This window comes from Sphaerodactylus townsendi, linkage group LG16 (genome assembly GCF_021028975.2).
Source record: "Sphaerodactylus townsendi isolate TG3544 linkage group LG16, MPM_Stown_v2.3, whole genome shotgun sequence".
NCBI classification, from domain to species: domain Eukaryota; kingdom Metazoa; phylum Chordata; class Lepidosauria; order Squamata; family Sphaerodactylidae; genus Sphaerodactylus; species Sphaerodactylus townsendi.
The window spans coordinates 18,999,906-19,021,381 of NC_059440.1; the positions used below are offsets into that span (position 1 = coordinate 18,999,906).

At 48.0% G+C, this 21,476-nt stretch overlaps 1 protein-coding gene across 3 annotated transcripts in view; it reads right to left on the bottom strand.

The window, feature by feature from the left end:
* Nucleotides 1-2,651: 2,651 nt before the first annotated feature.
* PITPNM3 (PITPNM family member 3) overlaps nt 2,652-21,476 on the bottom strand; it is a 109,546-nt gene continuing 90,721 nt past the window's right edge. For all 3 annotated transcript variants that reach the window (XM_048518768.1, XM_048518769.1, XM_048518770.1), the window contains 10 exons: nt 17,608-17,778; nt 16,185-16,373; nt 13,222-13,370; nt 12,515-12,631; nt 10,899-11,015; nt 10,298-10,446; nt 8,237-8,386; nt 6,503-6,686; nt 5,746-5,874; nt 2,652-4,014 (listed from right to left, as the gene is read on the bottom strand). In XM_048518768.1, coding sequence (XP_048374725.1) covers nt 3,706-4,014; nt 5,746-5,874; nt 6,503-6,686; nt 8,237-8,386; nt 10,298-10,446; nt 10,899-11,015; nt 12,515-12,631; nt 13,222-13,370; nt 16,185-16,373; nt 17,608-17,778 — 1,664 coding nt within the window. In that variant the 3' untranslated portion in view covers nt 2,652-3,705. The remainder of the gene's footprint in view (nt 4,015-5,745; nt 5,875-6,502; nt 6,687-8,236; nt 8,387-10,297; nt 10,447-10,898; nt 11,016-12,514; nt 12,632-13,221; nt 13,371-16,184; nt 16,374-17,607; nt 17,779-21,476) is intronic.

Genomic DNA, 21,476 nt, shown 5'->3' on the forward strand with positions numbered 1-21,476 from the left:
GCCGATTCGGCATCTCATGAAATAATCGAAGCGGTCTGCTTCAGGCCTGTTCTGCGCCATCTCTTCCAAAGGGCATGTTGGGGAGCAGGGCTGGAAATGGCCACAAAGGATCACATTCAGAGTCAGCGTGGTGTAGTGGTTAAAAGCAGGTAGATTCTAATCTGGAGAACCGGGTTTGATTCCCCACTCCTCCACCTGAGTGGCGGAGGCTTATCTAGTGAACCAGATGTATTTCTGCACTCCTGCATTCCTGCTGGGTGACCTTGGGCTAGTCACAGTTCTTGGGAACTCTCTCAGCCCCACCTACCTCACAAGGTGTCTGTTGTGGGGAGAGGAAGGGAAAGGAGTGTGTAAGTCATCTTGAGTGTCCTTACAGGAGAGAAACGTGGGGTATAAATCCAAACTTTTCTTCTTCTTCAGCCTCACTGACCCAATGAAGCCTAGGTTTGTCTAACCTGCAAAGATGTGGCTTGCTCTTTAGAGACCTTCCCTCTAAAGTGGCCTGTTCAACCGGCCCTTCAGAGATAATGTTTTCACCAGAAGGACAGCCTGAGTCTTTCTGGCTGTCCAAGAAGCCTATAATTGGCTTGCCTGGCTCAGTACAAAGCAAGATTGGGCCTGATCCTGTGCTCAGCCAACTATGTGAACTGGCTGACTGAATAGCTCTTTTCAGCTTAACAAGTTCACAGCAATACAGTCGCTTCCGATTTCTCCTTGCTTTTTCCATGAAGCCATTGGCAAAACCCCAACCTAAGTCAAGAATCCAGAGCCTGCTTCGGTTTGCCCCCATTTTCCATCCCCCTCTTATTTCGATCCAGTGTCAGGCTAAACAAGTCATGGCAGGGATCTGTCACTGATGGTGGTTTCAAAAAACAAACAACCATTTCCCCATACTTGCATCTTATTGTCCAGGAATTCTAGCAGTTCCTCTTTGGATTCCATCTTTCAGCTCCTTAGCTGGGTCTATCTCAAAGTACCACATTCCCTCCAACAACATGGCTGCGGTCTTACCAGCAGGGAACAGGATCTTCCAGCATTTAAGCCACCCTCACCCCTGCCCCTTGGAATGCCAGTTCTTCTAGCTCTTGGCTAATGTACCAACTCAAGACCCACGGAGAGTCCCTGTGAAGATTTGCCCAGAAGCATGAAGTCTGGATCTTCCTAATTTGGCCCTGTTTTTGGATTGCAAGGTTCCTGCAGATGCACGGAGGGAAACACACACTGGCAGTTGGCTGTGCTGAAAATACATGTTCTTCTACTGACATCAGCATAAGGGCGGCCATTGCTAAATGCCTGCAAGCCCTGCCATTCTGCAAGGCAGGAGGAGATGAATTTATTAATACACAAACGGTAACTCAGAGCGATAACAGGGACTCCCTAAGAGCACTGGCTGACAATCCTGTGATCATCAACAGTCAGTTGTACTAAACCTAGCCTGACGTTCCAGCAGATCCGAGACAGATCTGGAAACGATACCACTCTCACTTAGTAGACCCGCTTGCTCCCTTGACAATCCGTGCCATGTCAAGATCAGCTAGCTCTAGCAATCAGAATCATCAAATTCTCTGTCATACTTTCCTTAGCATGAAGATGTTAGGGGAAAGTCAAAGCCACACAGAAAGGTTCGGGCTGCCAACTGGCGAGGAATAGGAACTAGTGTGAGCAAGCATTTTCCACTTTGAAAGCACTGCATTTGAAAGGTTGAAACAAGATCCTACAGAGCCCAGACACCCCAGTCATGCGGTACTTCCTGACAATTTTGCTCATGGGGCACTGCATTGGAAAATCCACGAAGGATGAGGCTAGACAGGTTATCAAGTAGGGAGAGTAAAACGACCTGGGTGCATGAGAATTTTTTGCATGAAGGAAAGGGCGAGAGACTGGTGCCTTTTGTGAATGTGAGAGAAAAAAATGCTGAAGAGGGGTAGGCCCAGAGAGAGCCACAACCTCTTAAAGGGCATGCAGAGAACAACAATTCTTTGCTTTTAGTTTCATTTTCGCATTGACCCGCGTGTTTCTGGCAAAATTCTTGCACTAGAGCACCTAGTCATTAAAAAAACACAACAGGTATCTGTTGAATTAGATTTGTTTCTCCATTCCTACACGTCTGCTGGGCGACTTTGGGCTAGTCACAGTTCTCCCAGAACTCTCTCAACCCCATCTGCATCACAAGGTGTCTGTTGTGGGGAAAGGAAAGGAGTTTGTAAGCCGCCTTGAGTTTCCTTACAGGAGAGAAAAGTGGGGTATAAATCCAAACTCTTCTTCCTCCTCTTCTTGGCTGTGAAGCCTGCTGACTGATCTTGGGCCAGCCATTCTGCCTCTCAGCCTAGCCTACCTCATGAAGTTGTTGTGAGGAGTAAGGGAGAGTCATCTATGCTTCACTGAGGATCAAATGGGGAAAGGACAACCAGGTGCACCTTATATCTCTCTGACCAACTTGAGGGAAGGGTGGGATAAAAACATACCAATAGACACAGAAACCAACAAGGAAATGATCTATCTGAAGACACATAGAGCCATGGAGGATTCATGTCTGCCCACATTCTGCAGCAGGCTGGTGGGAAAGCCCATGAGAGCTTGGGGGGGGGGGTGCAGATCAGTCCAACTGCAGGTATGCAGGGGGACGAGGAATTGGAGACTTGCCTCATCAATCAAGACCCACATTTAATACTGAAAAAGAGACACACCAACTTCTTGGCTTGAAGCATGAGGAACACCTGCACAGTCAAACAAGCGCCACAAGACACCACTCGGACACACGTGACACGCCACCATGTGAAGCGACACTGGAATGTGCCTTCTGAGCTCTCGGCAGGGGTGCGAGCTGGCGGGAGGAAGAGCTGCGCACGGACCTCTAACACTATTTGGTTTTTTAAACACATTGCTCCAAAACGCTTTTTATTTCCACGTATCCGAAAAGCAAGAGCATAAACAATCCAGGGGCGTGGCAGGAGTCTGTTTCCACCCCTCTGAAACTGCTCCAAAGGATCTTCAGCCTGCAGGCCCACTTTTCTGAGAGCCTCTCTTCCTTCTGCCACGCTTCCTGAGGAGGCCAAATTCAGAGGCCAAAACTGCACCTTGCTTGCAGCTTCATTTTCGCATCGACCCGCGTGTTTCTGGCAAAATGTACAGATCGACCGATTTTCTGGCCTCGAGTCGCCTGCGAGGTTGAAAGACACGGACCCTGGGTGTAAGGAACCCAAGAGATTCTCATTGACACAGCTAGCTCACTCAGCTTCAGTCCAGGACCACCTGTTGGAAGTTACCTTCCCCAAAAGCTGTTGACACAGCACTGGTACGCCACGAGCCTTGCCCCTTTTTTAGGTTGAGAAATAGGTTTTAGATACTAGCGGTGTCGCTGTCCCTCAGGCACCCTCTCTCCTTGGATAAAGCTGGAGCTTTCCCCCCGTCACTGCACATTTTTGAAACAAAGTAAACACTGAAAGACAAGCTCCTTTGCCCATCCGGCGCTGCAACCTCTGGAGGCGATGGATCTCCTCTGCTCTTAACGTTTCCCGGTCGGACACAGACGAGAGGACAAACAGGAAGCTCCCCTTGGGGGGGATGTGGAAGGCAAAACCCGGAGCCTCCAAGGACTCTGGCTCCTTTCACCTTTGACCCGGAAGGTGCTCAAAAAGCCTCGAGGAGGCACGCCCACAAGCTGATCACGGAATGCCCGAGCCGCGGCCCCACCCTGGACAGTCGCTATGGAGCAGACTCGAACTTATGAATCCCGCCTCTCACCCACCCAATGGGAGGCAAATGCCGGTCATGGTCCTTATCAGACTCGGGTTGGCTTTGGGCACGCTCGGGTTTGGGGGTCAAGGATGGTGGGTCGGGCTGCTGGACAGACATAGTCCTTCGGAGGTGGTTCCTTTTACGCAGGAAGTCGGGTTGGGAGTGCAGACCAAAGCTGCCCTTCCTCAGAATCATACGCGAGTTGTTTTTCTTGGGTCGGGAGTGAAGGCTGAACTCCAGAGAGGCCAGGTGGGATGCGTAGCCTTCGCTGAGGAACTAGTATGGAGAGAAGAGGATGTTAAAAAAGAAAAGAAAAATCAGTCAACAACACAGCGCCTGCCAGTTGGTCTGCTCTTAACTCTTCCAGCTGAGCTCCCTCTTGCATCCTTCACCTGAACATCAAGTATCAGTATGTGAAGTTTATACTGAGTCTGACCCATTGCCTCCTTGGGGTGGCTCTCCGGAGTCATGGACTAAGAAAGATCTTAGCACTGCCAAGAGAAATGCTTGTTATCCAATTTCTCCCTCAAATTTAGAAGAAGAAGTAGAGGAGGAGGGGAAGGAGGAGCAGGAGTTTGGGTTTATACCCCACCTTTCCCTCCTGTAAGGAGACTCAAGGTGGCTTTCAAGCTCCTTTCCCTTCTGCTCCCCACAACAGACACCTTGTGAGGCAGGTGGGGCTGAGAGAGCTCAGAGAGAACTGTGACTAGCCCAAGGTCACCCAGCAGGAATGCAGGAGTGCGGAAACACATCTGGTTCACCAGATAAGCCTCTGCCACTCAGGTGGAGGAGTGGGGAATCAACCTCTGTTCTCCAGATTAGAATCCACCTCCTCTTACCCACTACACCACCCTGTACTGCAACAATCCATTCCCTTCCCTCGCTTCCAGAACTTGGAATCAACTTCGAAGAGAAGAGGGATAAGAAGGGAAACTCAGCAAAACTTCAGAATTCTTCTCAGAGGCAGGAAATGTCCTCCCAAACATTCCCATCCTCCTGTGTGTGCACCACCCTGTGGCATGCCACATAAAACAACCAAAAGGGTTGAAGCATAGAGGTTGAAGCAGAAACCCACAAAGAGAAACGAAGGAGAAATCTGAGAGAAACCTCTTGTTTAAGAGGGAAAAAATGAGAGTAAAAGAAATCAATGGCTATGTCTTAAAAAAAGATTTTGGAAAAAGATATCCCCCTCCCAAAAATAACCCTTGGCTTCTTCTCTGCATCTGCTGTCTTAAAAGATACTAGTGATCAGGGACCAGGGACGTTCTCCATGCAAAACATGGAGACAAAGCCCCTTCCAAGGAAGGCAGGAATATGGCATTTATTTAACTTCATCTAAGCTGTGGCTTTTGCACAGGTAGAAAGGCAGCATCTGAGCACAACACTTTGACCCAGGCATGCATTTTGTGTGTTAAGACACTAAAGACACAAGGAAAATACATCTTGCATTGTCAAAGGTTTTCAAGGCCAGAATCAATTGGCTGTTGTAATTTTTCTGGGTTGTGTGGCTGTGATCTGGTGGTTTTAGCTCCAAGCATTTCACCTGCCTCTGAAGACTGTATTTATTGTATTTATTGTATTTATAATGGAAAGGTTATAATCTGAGCGCTGCTTTTAAATTTAAGGACCAGTACTGTAGGTACAGAATTATTACGGTTTACTGTTTATATTTCTGTTGTTAACCGCCCTGAGCCCTCCGGGGGAGGGCGGTATATAAGCCTAATAAACAAACAAACAAACAAACAAACAAACAAACAAACAAACAAACAAACAAACAAACAAACAAACAAACAAACAAACAAATGATGCCAGTCACAGACACAAGTGAAATGCTAGGAGCTAAAACCACCAGACTATGGCTATACAGCCTGAAAAGTACACCTTACTCTGGACCCTCTGACTAATCTCTGGGTTCCCCCCCACCACCACCATGGGCAAATTCCACAGCATATCACAAAGCTTCTATTATTCTGTCCGCCCCTCATCCTATCCTGTGGAGAGAGTCACCTGGCACTGCATTTGGTACTTCTTTGCTGGCCGACCGACGATGTAGATCTGAGTGGGGGAGAGGCCCAGGACATTGTACACGGAGATATCCTTCATGGAGCCATAAGCAGCACAAATCTTGATGTGGCTCTGAAACGAAGAAAGGGAGACATTTGAGAGCTAGCTGTAGGCCTGGTCAGCGACCCATCATTACCAATCTTTATGTTTTTTGGTTTGCTGACCCTGGCCATTTCTCAAAATCCACACCAGTCACCGATTCCAAGGCTGAGAACAGGCATCTCGTGGACTGACTTGGCCTCGAGATATTTTGAAGAGGAGTTTTTGGATTTTTACCCCACCTTTCTCTCCTGTGAGGAGACTCAAGGTGCCTTACAGGCTCCTTTCCCTTCCTCTCCCCACAACAGACACCTTGTGAGGGAGGTGGGGATGAGAGAGTTCTGAGAAAACTGTGATTAGCCCAGCAGGAATGTAGGAGTGCGAAAACGCAGCTGGTTCACCAGATAAGTCTCCGCCACTCAGGTGCAGGAGTGGGGAATCAACCCCGGTTTTCCAGATTAGAATCCACCTGCTCTTAACCACTACACCACGCTGGCTCTTTGGACTTTGCATCCTCTGAGGCTTGGAAGCACGGGGAAGAGGATGCATGCAACATCAACTCGTGACTACTGGATGACCACAGGAAGCCCCTGGATTGACCCATTGGGAGCTTTTGGAGGCTCAAGCCGTTCCCAGGGAAACAAGCTGAAGATCAGCCTACCTCTTGCACTAAGTTCCGGAGGAAAATGGTCTTCTGCCGTAAAGGGTCGTGGACAAGCCCATCGGAGAAGAAGATCATCCCTTGGGGGAAGTTGTGCTGAGAGAGCCACGAGACGACCCGCTGCTTCTGCATATCAGGGCGGCCTGTGATGTAGATGATCAGGTACCCGAGATCTTGCCAGTGTCTGCGTTAGTAGAGGAGAGGTGATGCTACAGTTGAATGTTTATGGACAGTCCATGGCGTGCTATGCAGGATGGATAGGAGTGGGGCCAAGGGGTGGGGATGGACACAGGGGATATGACGGGGAGAAAGTCATGTGAGAGAGGAAAGGTAGGAGGAGGAAGAAGAGGAGGAGATCCAAGTGGCAGGTAGCAGGTACTTATGGTCAGGGTTTAAAGGCAGGGAACATCAGCCCTAGCAACATGAAGCGACTGTGGAGACTGACAAGGCAGGTCTTAAAACCAGGGGAAACTTTTCCTCCACTCTTAGACAAAGGAAGCTTTGACCCTTGAAAGCTTACACCTTGGAATCTTGTAGATCTTTAAAGTGCTACGGGATTCAAATCTCTCCCCATTGCTAAATCTATTCCAAATGAGAGGATGTCCGGCACCCAAAGGCAGCACCCATGCACAAAAATCTCCCTCCAAAGTCACATTTGATGCATCCAAAATAACTGCATCTTTTCCAGATTCATCATCTGGTAAAATTGTCAGCGCTGCTCCTTGGGTTTCCCTCTTGTGATTGCAGATGTTTCAAGGCTGTCTTTCTGACATGTCTCTTGTAAGCTCCACTGAGTTTCACCTCCTGCATGTGAGCTCCCAAAGGCATCTGGTGGGCCACTGCGAGTAGCAGGGTGCTGGACTAGATGGACTCTGGTCTGAGCCAGCAGGCTCTTTCTTATGTTCTTATGAATGTGGCCAGGAAGAGTGGGGACCAATACTCAAGTATTTTCAACAAAGGCCTATCAGAATCTCCCTTGTGAATGAACTTGTCTGGCGGGCATAAAGTTTGAATAAAGCTGCATTAAAAAAACCCAAAGGATCCAACTGGAAGCAACCCAAGTGGAACCTCCAACCATCCATTTGACTTAACAAGAAGATGCAGTAAAGAGTCCTGGAACGCCTTAAAGGCTTACAAAGTTACTGTGGCAAAATTTTCCTCCAGAAGCAGAGGACTGTCCAGCTTTAAAGAAAAAAAGAATGAAGGAAGGAAGGAAGGAAGGAAGGAAGGAAGGAAGGAAGGAAGGAAGGAAGGAAGGAAGGAAGGAAGGAAGGAAGGAAGGAAGGAAGGAGGAAGGAAGGAAGGAAGGAAGGAAGGAAGGAAGGAAGGAAGGAAGGAAGGAAGGAAGGAAGGAAGGAAGGAAGGAAGGAAGGAAGGAAGGAAGGAAGGAAGGAACTCCTTGCACTCAGACACTCTGGAAGCTCTTCTTTGCTATTTTAACCTAAACCTACCCCCCATCCTCCCCTCTTGGTTGTCAAATCCTGGGTGAGCCATTACACCTTTCTCTTCCTCTAATATAGGTATATTTCCAATACTTCCACTCAAACCTCTGTGCTAAGGGGAGGAAAGATTTGTGCCCCTACTTGCCTAGCCTGAGGAGATCTCACCTGGGGAGATTCCTGAGCCAAAAAATACTGAATTCTTGGGGGAATCAGTTTGGCTGCCTCCCTGGAAGCCATCTGGATCTTCCCCTAACTCTGATTACCACAGAAAGACTGCGAAGAGTTCCCTCACCTGACAACATCGACAGCCCCGGCTCGGACTTTGGGGTCACTGCCCATGATGGAGACGCTAGCGGCAAAGGAGCCATCGATGCTGAAGACCACACACTCCATTCCTCGAGGGAGAACGGTCAGGTAGCTGACGGCAGTGCTCTGGTCGCCCCTGGTGGGAAAAAGGGAGCCGCATCAGCCACTATTCAACCCCGCCTCTGTGAAAAGCCACAACAGAAGTTGGAAAGGTCCACGTTATGTGGAATCTCTGCTGATGGATATCTGTAACTCTCCATTCTAGTCGGATGCAGGAGGATATCTGGTTCTACCCTTTTAGGCCACATTTTGTCATGCAAAGACCGGACACAGTTCTTGTTGGATGCCTTGAGAAAGACTGCTCCAGTGCCAAATGTTTGTCCTGCTCCTCTCCCTCTCAGTATACAGTCTGCACTCGGGGCACAATGAAGGTAAAATGACAAGCTCTAACGACACAACAGGCAGTCCTTGGGTCCTCTGTAGAGACTGGCAGTGAAACATGCTTGCAAGTTCTCTGCTGGCAACTCAATTCCCAGGCATGCAGGGCCCAACTGGGATTGGGACCGCAGCACACAGGGAGAGGGTGTTTTTGCCTTCCCCCCTACAAGCTTCCTAACCCCAAAGCAGTCCTGGTGTGTGTGTGCATGTGTGTGCATGTGTGTGGGTGGGTGCTATGTTTTTGTATCCCATCACTATATGTCCTGACCTGGACAGCCCCAGGCTAGTCTGATCTTGTCAAATCTCAGAAGCTAAGCAATATTTGGATGGGCAGCCTCCCAAAATACCAGTGTTGTGATGTGAAGGCAGGCAACGGCAAACCTCTTTGGAACGTCTCTTGCCTTGAAGCCCTTCTGGGTCACCGTAAGTCAGCTGCGACTTGATGGCACACAATAAAAATCAGTATGGGGGAAGCCCCAATAGGGCAAAACGTGTCCCTGCAGAACTCCAAGGCAAAACCTACAGGAGCTCTGATTCAACCACAGAGTACCCTCGTGTCAAGGCGCCATGCACGGGAAGAGAGAGAGCGCACAAACGACATTTCCGCGGCAGAATTGCAGTTTTGTGTCCCGAGGTCCCAAATGTCAAATAACAATGCTGTTTGCTGGAATCAATTTTGATATAACCAAAAGTCGTTCTCAAGGAGCTCCGAGGCTCTCGGGCAGTTCACTTAAAAGGCTGGGAATGTGCTTACTGAAACAGCCTAATTCTCCAGAGAGCATTTGCTGTTTGATTACTGCTCCGCAGCGGTGTCGGACAATGGGAAAGAGACCAAGGAGGGACAGGACGAGAGGAACTACAACTGCAAAGAAAGAGAAACACCTCCTCTTCACACCTACGAGGACAGAACTCCTAGTCATCAACCAAAACAGGTTGAGGATGTTGCAAAAGAATGGCTGGGTACACTGTTGCACACTGTAGTACAGTGGTGGCGAACCTTTGGCACTCCAGATGTTATGGACTACAATTCCCATCAGCCCCTGCTAGCATGGCCAATTGGCTACCACAGCTGTAGTATAATAAAGCTAGAAAAATCATTCCTGCATCTTCCTCTTGTCCACACTGCTGCAGACTCTTTGTTCACCCAGAATTCTACTCTTGGAGGTTTCTTTCTTCTAGTTAAGTCCTTCTCTTCCAGCTTTGTAACCCCTAGCAGGGCAAGATGTGATCTCTGCAACGTCTCTCCATCCTAGTGTCGATAGAAAGGTCACCGATTCCCCTGTTCCTAACACAGTCCCGAGTTGCTTTCCAACAAAGGACTTCTACTTCTTTCCTGAAGTAAGAAACCTCATATGGACTTTAGCAGTACCTGGCAGTGCAACCCCAGCTCTATGCTAATGGAGGACGTGGAAATTCTTCATCCTATGCATCAGCAACCTATACGAAGAAGCTTTATGGGTCAACAGATTTGCCTGAGTAGCTTGTTGGTATTTTTTGAACAACAAAAGGAGTCAGTTTCAGACACAGGCAGTGCATATCCACACACACCTCCACCTACACACTCCTTCCCAGGAATTATAAGTACACCGTCCCAAGCTGCAAACCTTACCTGACCACCATTTTGATGGGATACACCCCGACCCCGAGTCGCTTCTCTTTGGGAACGTTGTAAGAGATTCGGCCGCTGTTGTTTGTGATCTCCGTGTCAAAGTAGACCCACCGCCCGGAGGAGGGCTCCGTCATGATGAAGATGTCGACCTGGAACAAGGAGCAGAATGAGTGGTGACTCGTCAGTCATTCGGCTGGGAACGGAAGCAACGAACGGACAAGATCAGCTCTCAAGGAGTTTTGGATAGGCCAGCGTGGTGCAGTGGTTAAGAGCAGGTGGATTCGAATCCGCAGCTGCATAATGCACCTCGCAGCTGCGGCCGTTCGCTTAGCCACGGTTGTGAGGTACGTTAAAACGAAAGAATAGCAGAAATCGCAACTCTGGTAAAACCCGGGCGGCAGGGGGCGGGGGGGGGGGGGGAACCCGGAATGGGTTCGCTTCAGAAGTAGAATCCGTGTGAAGTTCCCTCCCAACCTGGGTTTTATCCCATCCTTAACCTGTGTTTATTGGCCCATGAGGAAGGGACCAGAGAAGGAGAGAGCAGAGAGAATATCCTTCCACCGTTTTCTGAATTAGTTTTGGCAGAAAGAATGTGAGTCACCTTTTCTCCTGTCAGGGCGACCATGTCGAGGGGGCCATACATGAACCGGCCAACCAGAATCTGAGAGTTGCCTTCTGATGTGATGACATCGTTTGATCTGTGATTTGAAGTTACATTCTGGAAGGAAGGCAGGGAGGGAGAGTCAGCTTTGGAAGGCTTTAATTAACTTAATTAAAAATTAATTAAATTAAAACCAAATTAAAATCCAGCCTGATTTGAACCAGACTACTAAAGCTTACTTAAAATCTCAGTCTTGCCAAACTGGCGTTGCAGATAAAGTGGTGGACTAGGAACTGAGAAAACCTAGTCCACCACTAGAATCCCCATTTTTTCACGGAAACTGACTGGGTGACCTCAGACCAGTCACACACACTCAGCCTAACCTACTTCACAGGGTTGTTGTGAAGCTAAAAGAGAGGAGAGAGTGGTGAAGTAAGCCACCTCGAGTGCTTACAGGGGAGAAAGGTGGGATATCAGTGAATAAATTTGAAAACCTCAGGATGGCGTCCAACAGAGCAAAATAGCCACAAAAGCAATTAAAATTCATAATTGTAAAAGCAAAGGACCAACCTTTAAAAGACCTAGCAGCACAAAGTCTCAAAATATGATAAAACAAAACCCTACAAACAGTCTCCTTGGGCCCCCCGAGTTTGCTGGAAGAATATGGAAATTTCTGCAGTTTTTCTAAATCAGCTCTCCTGGGGAGGGAGCAACAGGCCCTGACCTACCATCAGAGCCGTAGTGAGGGGGAACTGCGCCCGGGGCTCACGTGTGCCCTGCGCCCCTGCTCGCCCCGCCATGCCCCTGCACCAACACGCACCCACTGCATCATGCCCCTCCCCCCCGGCGCTATGCCACTGCTAACCTAACCCCAGAAAAAGGAAGAATGTAGATTAGGGCAGGGAGGTTCATACGGAAGAAGCTACTTGTGGAATCAGGGAACAACTCTTTTTTTAAAAAAGAACCAAGCAGAATGTCCATTGAAGAACTGCTCTGTCCCAAATGCTGAGCAGATTCACTTGGTCCAGCTTATGGAAACCCGCTTGTGCACCAGCTAGCTCTGCTCCCTCCAGTGCTGCTGGTACAGTAAGATACGTGTATAAGAACATAAGAACATAAGAACTAGCCTGCTGGATCAGACCAGAGTCCATCTAGTCCAGCATTCTGCTACTCGAGGTGGCCCACCAGGTGCTTTTGGGAGCTCACATGCAGGATGTGAAAGCAATGGCCTTCTGCTGCTGCTGCTCCTGAGCACCTGGTCTGCTAAGGCATTTGCAATCTGAGATCAAGGAGGATCAAGATTGGTAGCCATAGATTGACTTCTCCTCCATCAATCTGTCCAAGCCCTTTTTAAATTCCTGCACCTGAACCAAGCTTCTTAGGAGATGAATCCAAGGAACTAGTGAAGATAGTGTATAAAGAAGGGAAGCTGATAGTTCCTAACAGGAGGAGCTTCCCACCTGTCCGGAGAGACAACCTGCGCAGCAATACATGCTGGAAAACAGGAATGCCTCTGCCATAAGTCAGCCCCTCTGGGCACAGCACTCCTCCCCAATTTGATCTGTGACCCAACTGTCAATAGGCGGGAAGTTATGCAAATGCCATCCATGACTTACCCTCAATTTGACATGCGTCCTCTTGCGCAGCCATTTCTCCCGCGGGTTTGATGGACTGAGTGCCGCAGGATCCAAGCTGTTGCTCTCCTTGACACTGATGGTTTCAAATCTCATCACCTGGAAAGAAATAGGATGGGTGAGAGAAAACGGAGCTGAGAACATGGAACTGAACACGAAATGTGCCCCTCTATTACTTATTTGGTCTATTTTATTTAACAGTGCTTTTGAACATGCACAAACAGATCTCTGTTGGCACTACAGCCTGAAACGGAGCAACACTGTGTTGGTTTTTCATCTGCAGCTGATTGTTTTGATACTAAATTTTAAATCTGTGTAAGACGTGCCTTTTTATAGGTTTCCAAGATGTGCCCCTTTATGATTGCTGGTAGATGGCGCTGGATAAACAGTCTGAAAATTTAATATCTAAAATTACAAGCTGCTAATATATCTGAAACAGCCAGCATACCAACAAGGAATTCTAAGATCATAGATGTATCTATAGCACCTGCTTAAGGCAGCATTCTTTGAATATGACAGTAGCGCATGTACGCATCATGGCATCTTGGGTAGTATGTTTTCCTAATGCAAGGTTGTCGTTGTTGATATTTTCTGGTGAAATCTGTTAGGCACCCTGTTATTTTCAGAAAGAAAGGTGGGGTATGAATGTTTTAAAATGTGTAAAAAGGAAAGGGGAGAGAGACTGTTACCTGTCTCAGAATGAAAGCAACCACATCAGTTGATTCCCAGTAGCTGGCATGGAAAAGGTGGGGAAGAGCCACTGTGGGAAAGGCGGTTAGCACATCTGGGCAGTACAAGGCATAGTCTATCCGCTTGGTCCCCCACCACTTGGAGGTAACTGCAGAACAAACAGACCACAAAGCATAACCATCACTGCCTCCATTCCTGGGGCCCCCAATTTTACATGTGGCCTGCATGGCACTTTCACATGCACTGCTGAAATTACCTTCTCATTTCCTCCCCTCCCTTGCATGCCACCCCTTCCTCCCCTCTCCCTCCCTCTGCCAAAGTGAATGGGCCAGGTCCAGATACCGGGCTCCTCCCCTTTCCTTCCCTCCCCTCCTTGCATGCCACCCCTCCCTCCCCTCTCCCTCCCTCTACTAAGGTGGATGGGCCAGGGCCAGATGCCGGGCCCCTCCCCTTTCCTCCCCTCCCCTCCCTTGCATGCCACCCTCCCTCCCCTCTCCCTCCCTCTACTAAGGTGGATGGGCCAGGGCCAGATGCCAGGCCCCCTCCCCTTTCCTCCCCTCCCCTCCCCTCTCCCTCCCTCTGCCAAGGTGAATGGGCCAGGTCCAGATGCCTGGCCCCTCCCCTTTCCTCCCCTCCCCTCCCTTGCATGCCATCCTCCCTCCCCTCTCCCTCCCTCTACTAAGGTGGATGGGCCAGGTCCAGATGTCAGGCCCCCTCCCCTTTCCTCCCCTCCCCTCCTTTACATGCCACCCTTCCCTCCCCTCTCCCTCCCTCCACTAGAAAGGAGTGGGGCTGAGAGAGCTCCGAAAAACTGTGACTAGTCCAAGGTCTGTGGCAGGCATAGCTTGCCCCAAATAACGCAGCAGCAGCATAGTGGTTAAGAGCAGGTGTACTCTCATCTGGAGGTGTGCTCTCATCTTTTTAAAATAACTTGCAATTATCAGCATAGTGCACAACACCCAAATCTGCCATTTTTATCAGGAGCGGCTCGAAACGTAGGCGTGTTGCTTTCTAAATCCAAACAAGCTGCTTGGGCACCCATCCTCCTCGCCTCTCTTTCCAAAGAGTCCACACATGCGTCACCCCATTGCCAACAGTGGGTGGGGACTCAAACACTCCTTCTAAAAGGGCTGACCACATATCCACCTGAGCCCACATGACGTGGGGGAAACAGCTGCCCTTTTGACTGTTCCTTGAGCTTGTGGCCTCCAAGTGCCTAAGTGTTAAAGCAGAAGGAAGCCGCCTTGGTGAGCCACACTAACCTCATCGTTTTGAAACTCTGAAGACAGCATTATGTCCCCTTTAAAACATTGCTTTTTCCTAGCCAGTGGTCATTACTTTGGAAATGTTATGGCAGTGGTGGAAAACACAGAAACAAAAAAGGGGGTAAGAGGAGGAGGAGGATGGTTCTGGTTTTATACTCTGCCTTGAAAACAAACTTAACCCTACAAAAGTAGAATTAAGTACCTAAAATGTCAAGAAATCATTTAAGGGGTCGCAAAATATAAAACCGCCAAATATCAAAAACACATATGTATTTATTTACAAATTAAACTAACTATATCTGTAAAAGGCCCCCTTTTAGGACCTGATTTATTTGCTTCAGACTAAAAGAATTTCCTATGATGTTTGCCATAGCAGAATCAGCACATTTTACTAGATTCTTTAAGAGGACATGAGATTCTTTAAGAGGACATGAGATTGTCCTTTAAGAGGACAAGAGGACATGTGTGGAGATTCTGGGTGCCTATTTATACAACTCTTTAATAATTGGTTTCAGTCTTTAAAAGGGTGTCATATTGCAATTTGTTGTCTGGTAGCTAGAAGAGAAGAAGAAGAAGAGTTTGGATTTATATCCCCCCTTTCTCTCCTGCAGGAGACTCAAAGGGGCTTACAATCTCCTTGCCCTTCCCCCCTCACAACAAACACCCTGTGAGGTAGGTGGGGCTGAGAGAGCTCCGAGAAGCTGTGACTAGCCCAAGGTCACCCAGCTGGCGTGTGTGGGAGTGCACAGGCTAATCTGAATTCCCCAGATAAGCCTCCACAGCTCAGGCGGCAGAGCTGGGAATCAAACCCGGTTCCTCCAGATTAGATACATGAGATATATGAGCTCTTAACCTCCTACGCCACTGCTGCTCCTGTCATATTGCGATTTGTTGTCTGTTAGCTAAACACTGTAATACTGTATTACTTTCGACTGCTTTGGAAGGCCATTTGGACGAAACATGTCTGCTTTTAAGGGTCAAAAAAGTGTCCCATAGAACCCTTCCGTGCATTGTAACTGTGACATTGTGCGTACAAGGGTGGAAAATGCTATCAAGTCACGGCTGATTTACAGCAATCCAATTGGATTTTCAAGGCAAAAGGTGTTTGGTGGAGAATTTTATTTACACATATATGAATATAGTATATTCCTTCAAGAAACTTCTTAGCTAAGACTGGGCCAATACTTTAGTTAAGACCATGACAAGACTGTCATCATACCACTGGAGGTCAGCTCACTCTCAGCCACTGGCAGTGCAAGAGACCATGACCATCATCTTCCAGATCCATCCCACCATTGGTCAGGTTCAAGTCTAGTCCCTGCAGCAGTGGATTGGGCATGGCAAATAGCAGCATGGGAGGAGTCAACAGGAGTACCTTTGTAGCAGGGATCTGCAACCTGTGGCTCTCCAGATGTTCATGGACTACAATTCCCATCAGCCCCTGCCAGCATGGCCAAGGTTGCAGACCCCTGCTGGGACAACAAATGAACCAGCTCTGCACACCATCTCTTCCAATGCTGCTGTTTTGGTTTAAGGAAGAAAACACAATTCCCCAACAAGTCAACCACATCTTTCCCTTAAAGATGACCCCCTAAAAAGAAATGGTGTTTTGCAACTTTTCTCGTTGTATTTTACTAGCTCCCTTTCCATGCGCCTGAAATGAGGTGCTCATCCGGACCACTCTCTGCCTCACTCACTGTTGGTTACGCTGGCAGGCATCAAGCTCTCCGTCGACCCCGAGCTTTCGCTGTTGCTGCTTTCCTCGCTTGACCTTCTTGCCTTCTTCCCTTGAGAGGCGTTTTGGAATCCTGCTGCGTCTGCCAAAGAAGGGAAGTTTGCAGAGCCGTTTTCAGCAAAGAGGGCGCTGTGGCTGTGGATGATGTCGGCTGCACAACAGGAAACAGAAACACAGGTAAGGTGGAAGATTTAAGGGCCGCTGAAGCTCAGTGGATTTCACACATGGTTTCTAGCCCAGAGAAGCTCGACAAAGCAAATAGCTCACCCAAAAGCTTTTAATGCACTGCTGTCTAGGCAATATCCCATACTGGGCATTCTTGGCCAAAAACAGTGGTTCCCAATGGGGAGGGGGGTATGTGTATCCCCAGAGCAGTGGTGGGATTCAGCCGGTTCACACCACTTCAGCAGAACCAGTTGTTAAAATGGTGCTTGTAAACAACCAGTTGTTAAATTATTTGAATCCCACCACTGCCCCAGAGGTATGTATCCAAGTGGGGATACGTGAAAAAAAATTACATAATGGGTTTGCTAATATGGGGTACAATTTTAGGGAAATGGGTTGCCAAGATGAAAGAAGTTTGAGAACAACTCAACAACAACTTTTCCTGGAAGGAAAATAAGAGGTTATTTCTTGGAAAGCTTTTTTGCCTGGATGAACATGCGTCGGGAGTACTTTGTGTGTTCCCGCATTGCAGGGAGTTGGACTTGATGGCCCTTGGGGTCTCTTCCAACTCTACAGTTCTATGATTTTAACAGAGAATCCAGGCACTCTTCTAGACTACAGGCTATGGTTTATCATGGTTGCCCATTCCTCCACTCCAAGTAAGCTGAGTCTTCCCCATTTTTTTCCAGCTACCTCTAAAGTCTTGAACGACATTGTCAAAAATCAGAATTTTCAAACATGGGCGAGAGGACAAACATCTGCTCTACCAATTTTAAGCCTAACTTCTGGAAATGTCCTAACAGTTTTAGAAACAGGATCTGGATGGATGCCAGGGCAGCTTGTCCTGAAATCATATTTGGGCTAAAGGTGGCATGCAAGCTCATGCCGTGAAACTCTGCAGATCTCGTGTGCTTAATTTTACCTGATGAGTACTTTGTGTTTGCTATGTGAAGGCTATTTTCAGTAGCTCTAAGCCCCCAAAGTTTTGGAGAGGACAGAACCGGTGGTCATATTTCATTTAAAAGCTGATATGCCACCTCTCCAGAGAACATACTAGAGGCTATTTCCAAAGTAACAGGAAATCACAAAACAGCATACAATCATTAGACATTAAACTATTAGAACTCAGCCAGAACACAAATGCAGTACTGAATGTTTAGCAGCCTCAAACAGTTCTCAAGGATGCACAGAAAAAGAATGTAAACAAAAATAAATGATACCTAAGAGGTGAGAGCTCCCATCTCCCAAAGGGTATCTCTGGTACTTCGGTACGCTGAATGGAGGCAGGAGATGGAATTTCACCTCCAAGAATGGCTCCAGCCTGGAGGCAGATGGGTCGGCAGAGTGGAAGAGGTTGTAGACCTGGCTGCAAGCCGGCTGTACCTGAGAGACTGGGAGTCAGACCAAGGTGGAGAGATAGTGTCTCAGGATTGCCAGAAATGGCTTGGAAGCCTCTCTGCAGTATGGAAAAACTATACACTTCACCACCACCACCACCACCCCCAGTCAATCCCAAAATCCCAGAGAGACTTTAGAAACTGTGGATGCAATTCCAAGCTGTTGTATCAAATGGAACTGAAACTACATGGTATAGTGGTTGTGAGCAGGTGGACTCTATCCTGGAGAACTGAGTTTGATTCCCCACATGAGCTGTGGGCTCTTATCTGGTGAATTGGATTTGTTTCCTCACTCCTACACATGAAGCCTGCTGGGTGACCTTGGGCTAGTCACAGTTCTCTCTCTTAGCTCCACCGTTCTCTCAGAACTCTCTTAGCTCCACCTTACAAGAGAGAATCACGAGATATAAATCCAAAGTCATCGTCGACGTCTTCTTCTACAGCTGATTCCAGATTCCAGCTGATTTAGCAATTTTCTAACTTGCCTCCCATAAACTGCTGATTAGCTTTTAATAAAAAGCTTAGCTGAGCAAATGTACACAGCTTGTCAGCCAGGGTTTCGGCAAACACAACACTCTAAACAGGGGATTGATATGAAATATCACACTTTGTACAAATCCAAACAGTGTAATTCTTCACACTTGTACTATAATTTCACACAAGATAGCATGTCTGGGTTTTGTTTTGCAGTTTGTCTGGCAAGTTGCTTCACTTCGCTGTGGGGCAGACTTTTACATCTCAAGATTTTGACAATCCATTTAACTAATGAGAACACTCCTCCTTCCCCCGTGGATGCAATGAAGCTGCGTGGGTTGAGTCGCAAGGAGAGATTCCACACATCGCCAGATTCTGTAGGCATGAAACGCAAGTTGCGGATTCAAGCCTCCTTTTTTTCTGGAGCGGTCCACTGGGCCAGACCCGGCAGATGTCTATCCAAATCACGTATCTGTTACAAACATTTATCCCCTGCAAATACCACCAGATTGACGTTCAAGGCGGAGCAATACGATTTAAAATACTTGTTTCGGTGCTCGCTACCAGTGGCCTTTTCCGTCTTTTTAAAAGCTCATATGCTATGAACAACGCTTCTGTTTTAAGGTTGGGGTTTTTGCTGGATATTTGATTGTTTGTTATTGTGTCAAGTACTTTCCTCGAAGTACTTGACACAATAACAAACAATCAAATATCCAGCAAAAACCCCAACCTTAAAACAGCGTATCAGCTTTTTAAAAGACGGAAAAGGCCACTGGTAGCGAGCACCGAAACAAGCAACTCAAAAGCCTTTTTCAAAAGGGCGTAACCCCTCTTCCAAAATACTAGCAAAGAGAGACCTCAGCTTCTAACAGCACTGCATGTAAGGGGGGGGGGCATCGGATTTGAATATGGCTAGGATCAGCTCTAGTAACTTAGGTTCCTTCCGCACACGCAGAATAATGCACTTTCAATCCACTTTCACAATTGTTTGCAAGTGGATTTTGCTATTCCGCCCAGCTGCAAAGTGCATTGAAAGTGGATTGAAAGTGCATTATTCTGCGTGTGCGCAAGGGGCCAGAGTAAGAAGTGGAGCAGCAGGGACACTTGCAAATCCCTCCAACTTTGCTGGTGCAAATCCTCTCCACAACTCTTTATGTATTCCAGGCTGGACAGCTCCGTGGGGAGTTCAGCAACCTTGCCCTGAACTCAGCTGGACAGCTCCCCAGTTCCCTCAGCAGCCTGCTACACTGCCGGGATAGCCTCATTGACAAGAAAATCTGACACCAGTTCCCAAGGTCAGCAGGAATGGGTCAGTCACCACCTTCCCGCAGCCCAACCCCAGTCTCTGCCATCATCAGAAGATAAGAAAAAGTCGGCATCATTTAGAGCAGTCGTGGCGAACCTATGGCACGGGTGCCAGAGGTGGCACTCAGAGCCCTCTCTGTGGGCATGCGCAAACAGAGTCCCCCCCCCCCTCACATCTAGGCTGGCCTGGGCCGCTGGGCTCGATTATTAGCATTAAACCTAAGATCTAGTTTTGAGGAAGCAGTGTAGGTAACCCTGTTAAGCGATGTTAAACCCCACTGATTTTCATGCAAAGAACTAAAGTGCGATCCTTTACCTGGGAGTAAGCTCGGTTGCTGGCAATGGGGCTTGCTTCTGAGTAAACCCTCCTAGGATCGTGATTCATTCATTGGAAGAGTTGCACAGTTGCCTCAAAGCAAAGCCACAGACTAGCACCAAGCTTACTCCCGAGTAACGCATGCCTCGGAGCCAACCGTTTTTTCTAAATAAAAAACTCAGTATTCAGGTTAAATTGCCATGTTGGCACTTTGCGATAAATAAGTGGGCTTTGGTTTGCAATTTGGGCACTCGGTCTCGAAAAGGTTCGCCATCACTGATTTAGAGAGTGAACAAAATACATATATATATCGTCGAAGGCTTTCACGACCGGATTCAACTGGTTGTGGTGGGTTTTCCGGGCTGCATGGCCGTGGTCTGTTGGATCTTATTCCTAATGTTTCGCCTGCCTCTATGGCTGGCATCTTCAGAGGTGTATCACAGAGGGAAGTCTGTAACAGATTTCCCTCTGTGGTACACCTCTGAAGATGCCAGCCACAGAGGCAGGCAAAACGTTAGGAACGAGATCCACCAGAACACGGCCACACAGCCCAGAAAACCCACCATAACCAAAAATACAATATCAGGAAGTTTTCCCTCCCTTGTGCAATTCTTCCAATGAATTCTACATTCAGTGATAGTTGCAGGCACCCTCTAAGAGCAGTCAAAATAATGAAATGGGATTTATGGGTTCAGAAAGCTTCTTACCCCATCAGCTGCAATAGCCACACATTCCTCACTCTCAGTGTGAAACCGGATGAGCTATTTAAGTCCCAGGCAATCCTCTGAGAGTGCTGTCAAAGGAAGCACATCTTACCGTGACGTGCCTCTGAAGTTACCAGCCGTAGAAGCGGGTGAGACATTAGGAGCTAAAACTACCCAGACCACGGCCACACAGCCTGGAAAACTCACAATAGCCGATCCTCTGAGTGACACAGAAAAGTCTGCTAAATGTATTACTGAATCCCCTCACCCCAGTCTCTGGAGGTGACCCACACCTGGAATGAGCTAATTACAGTGAATCTACTGCAGGGCAGATGAAAATATGCATATGTTCTCAGCAGAGGCTGAAGCATACATAGGAGGGCATGTCTTTTCAATGGGGTTCCATCCCACATCAAGATCTTGCCCACCCTGAATTGCTGACTTGGGGTTGTGACCCTCCCTCTTGCCACTGCACACAGCTTGGAAGCCCACCAGGTTGGCTGCTGTGTTCTGATAACTACCTTCTGCCAGACCACTCCCCTCCCTCCTCATTGGCTCCTGCTCACTCTAATTCCCTATCAGTACTTCCAGAGAAACCATCTCTCGGTTATACCGCCTCTCATGTTCTTTCACTTGAGATCTGTCATGATGCTGCCAGGTGCAAACCCAAAATGAGATGCCGGATTACGGCACTGTTTAATTAGGGTCATAGTGGATTTTCCTCAAATTCCACAATTCCCTCTACATAGGGCTGGCTCTTGTAAGATGCTGTTGGGACTCGGCCTAGTCCAGCTCTGTCCAGCTTAACTCCAGTTTTTGATCTTTGCACTCATAGTTTGGTCACACCAACTATCTGCCAGTGACAGAAAGTTTGTAGACACAACAGTCCCAGT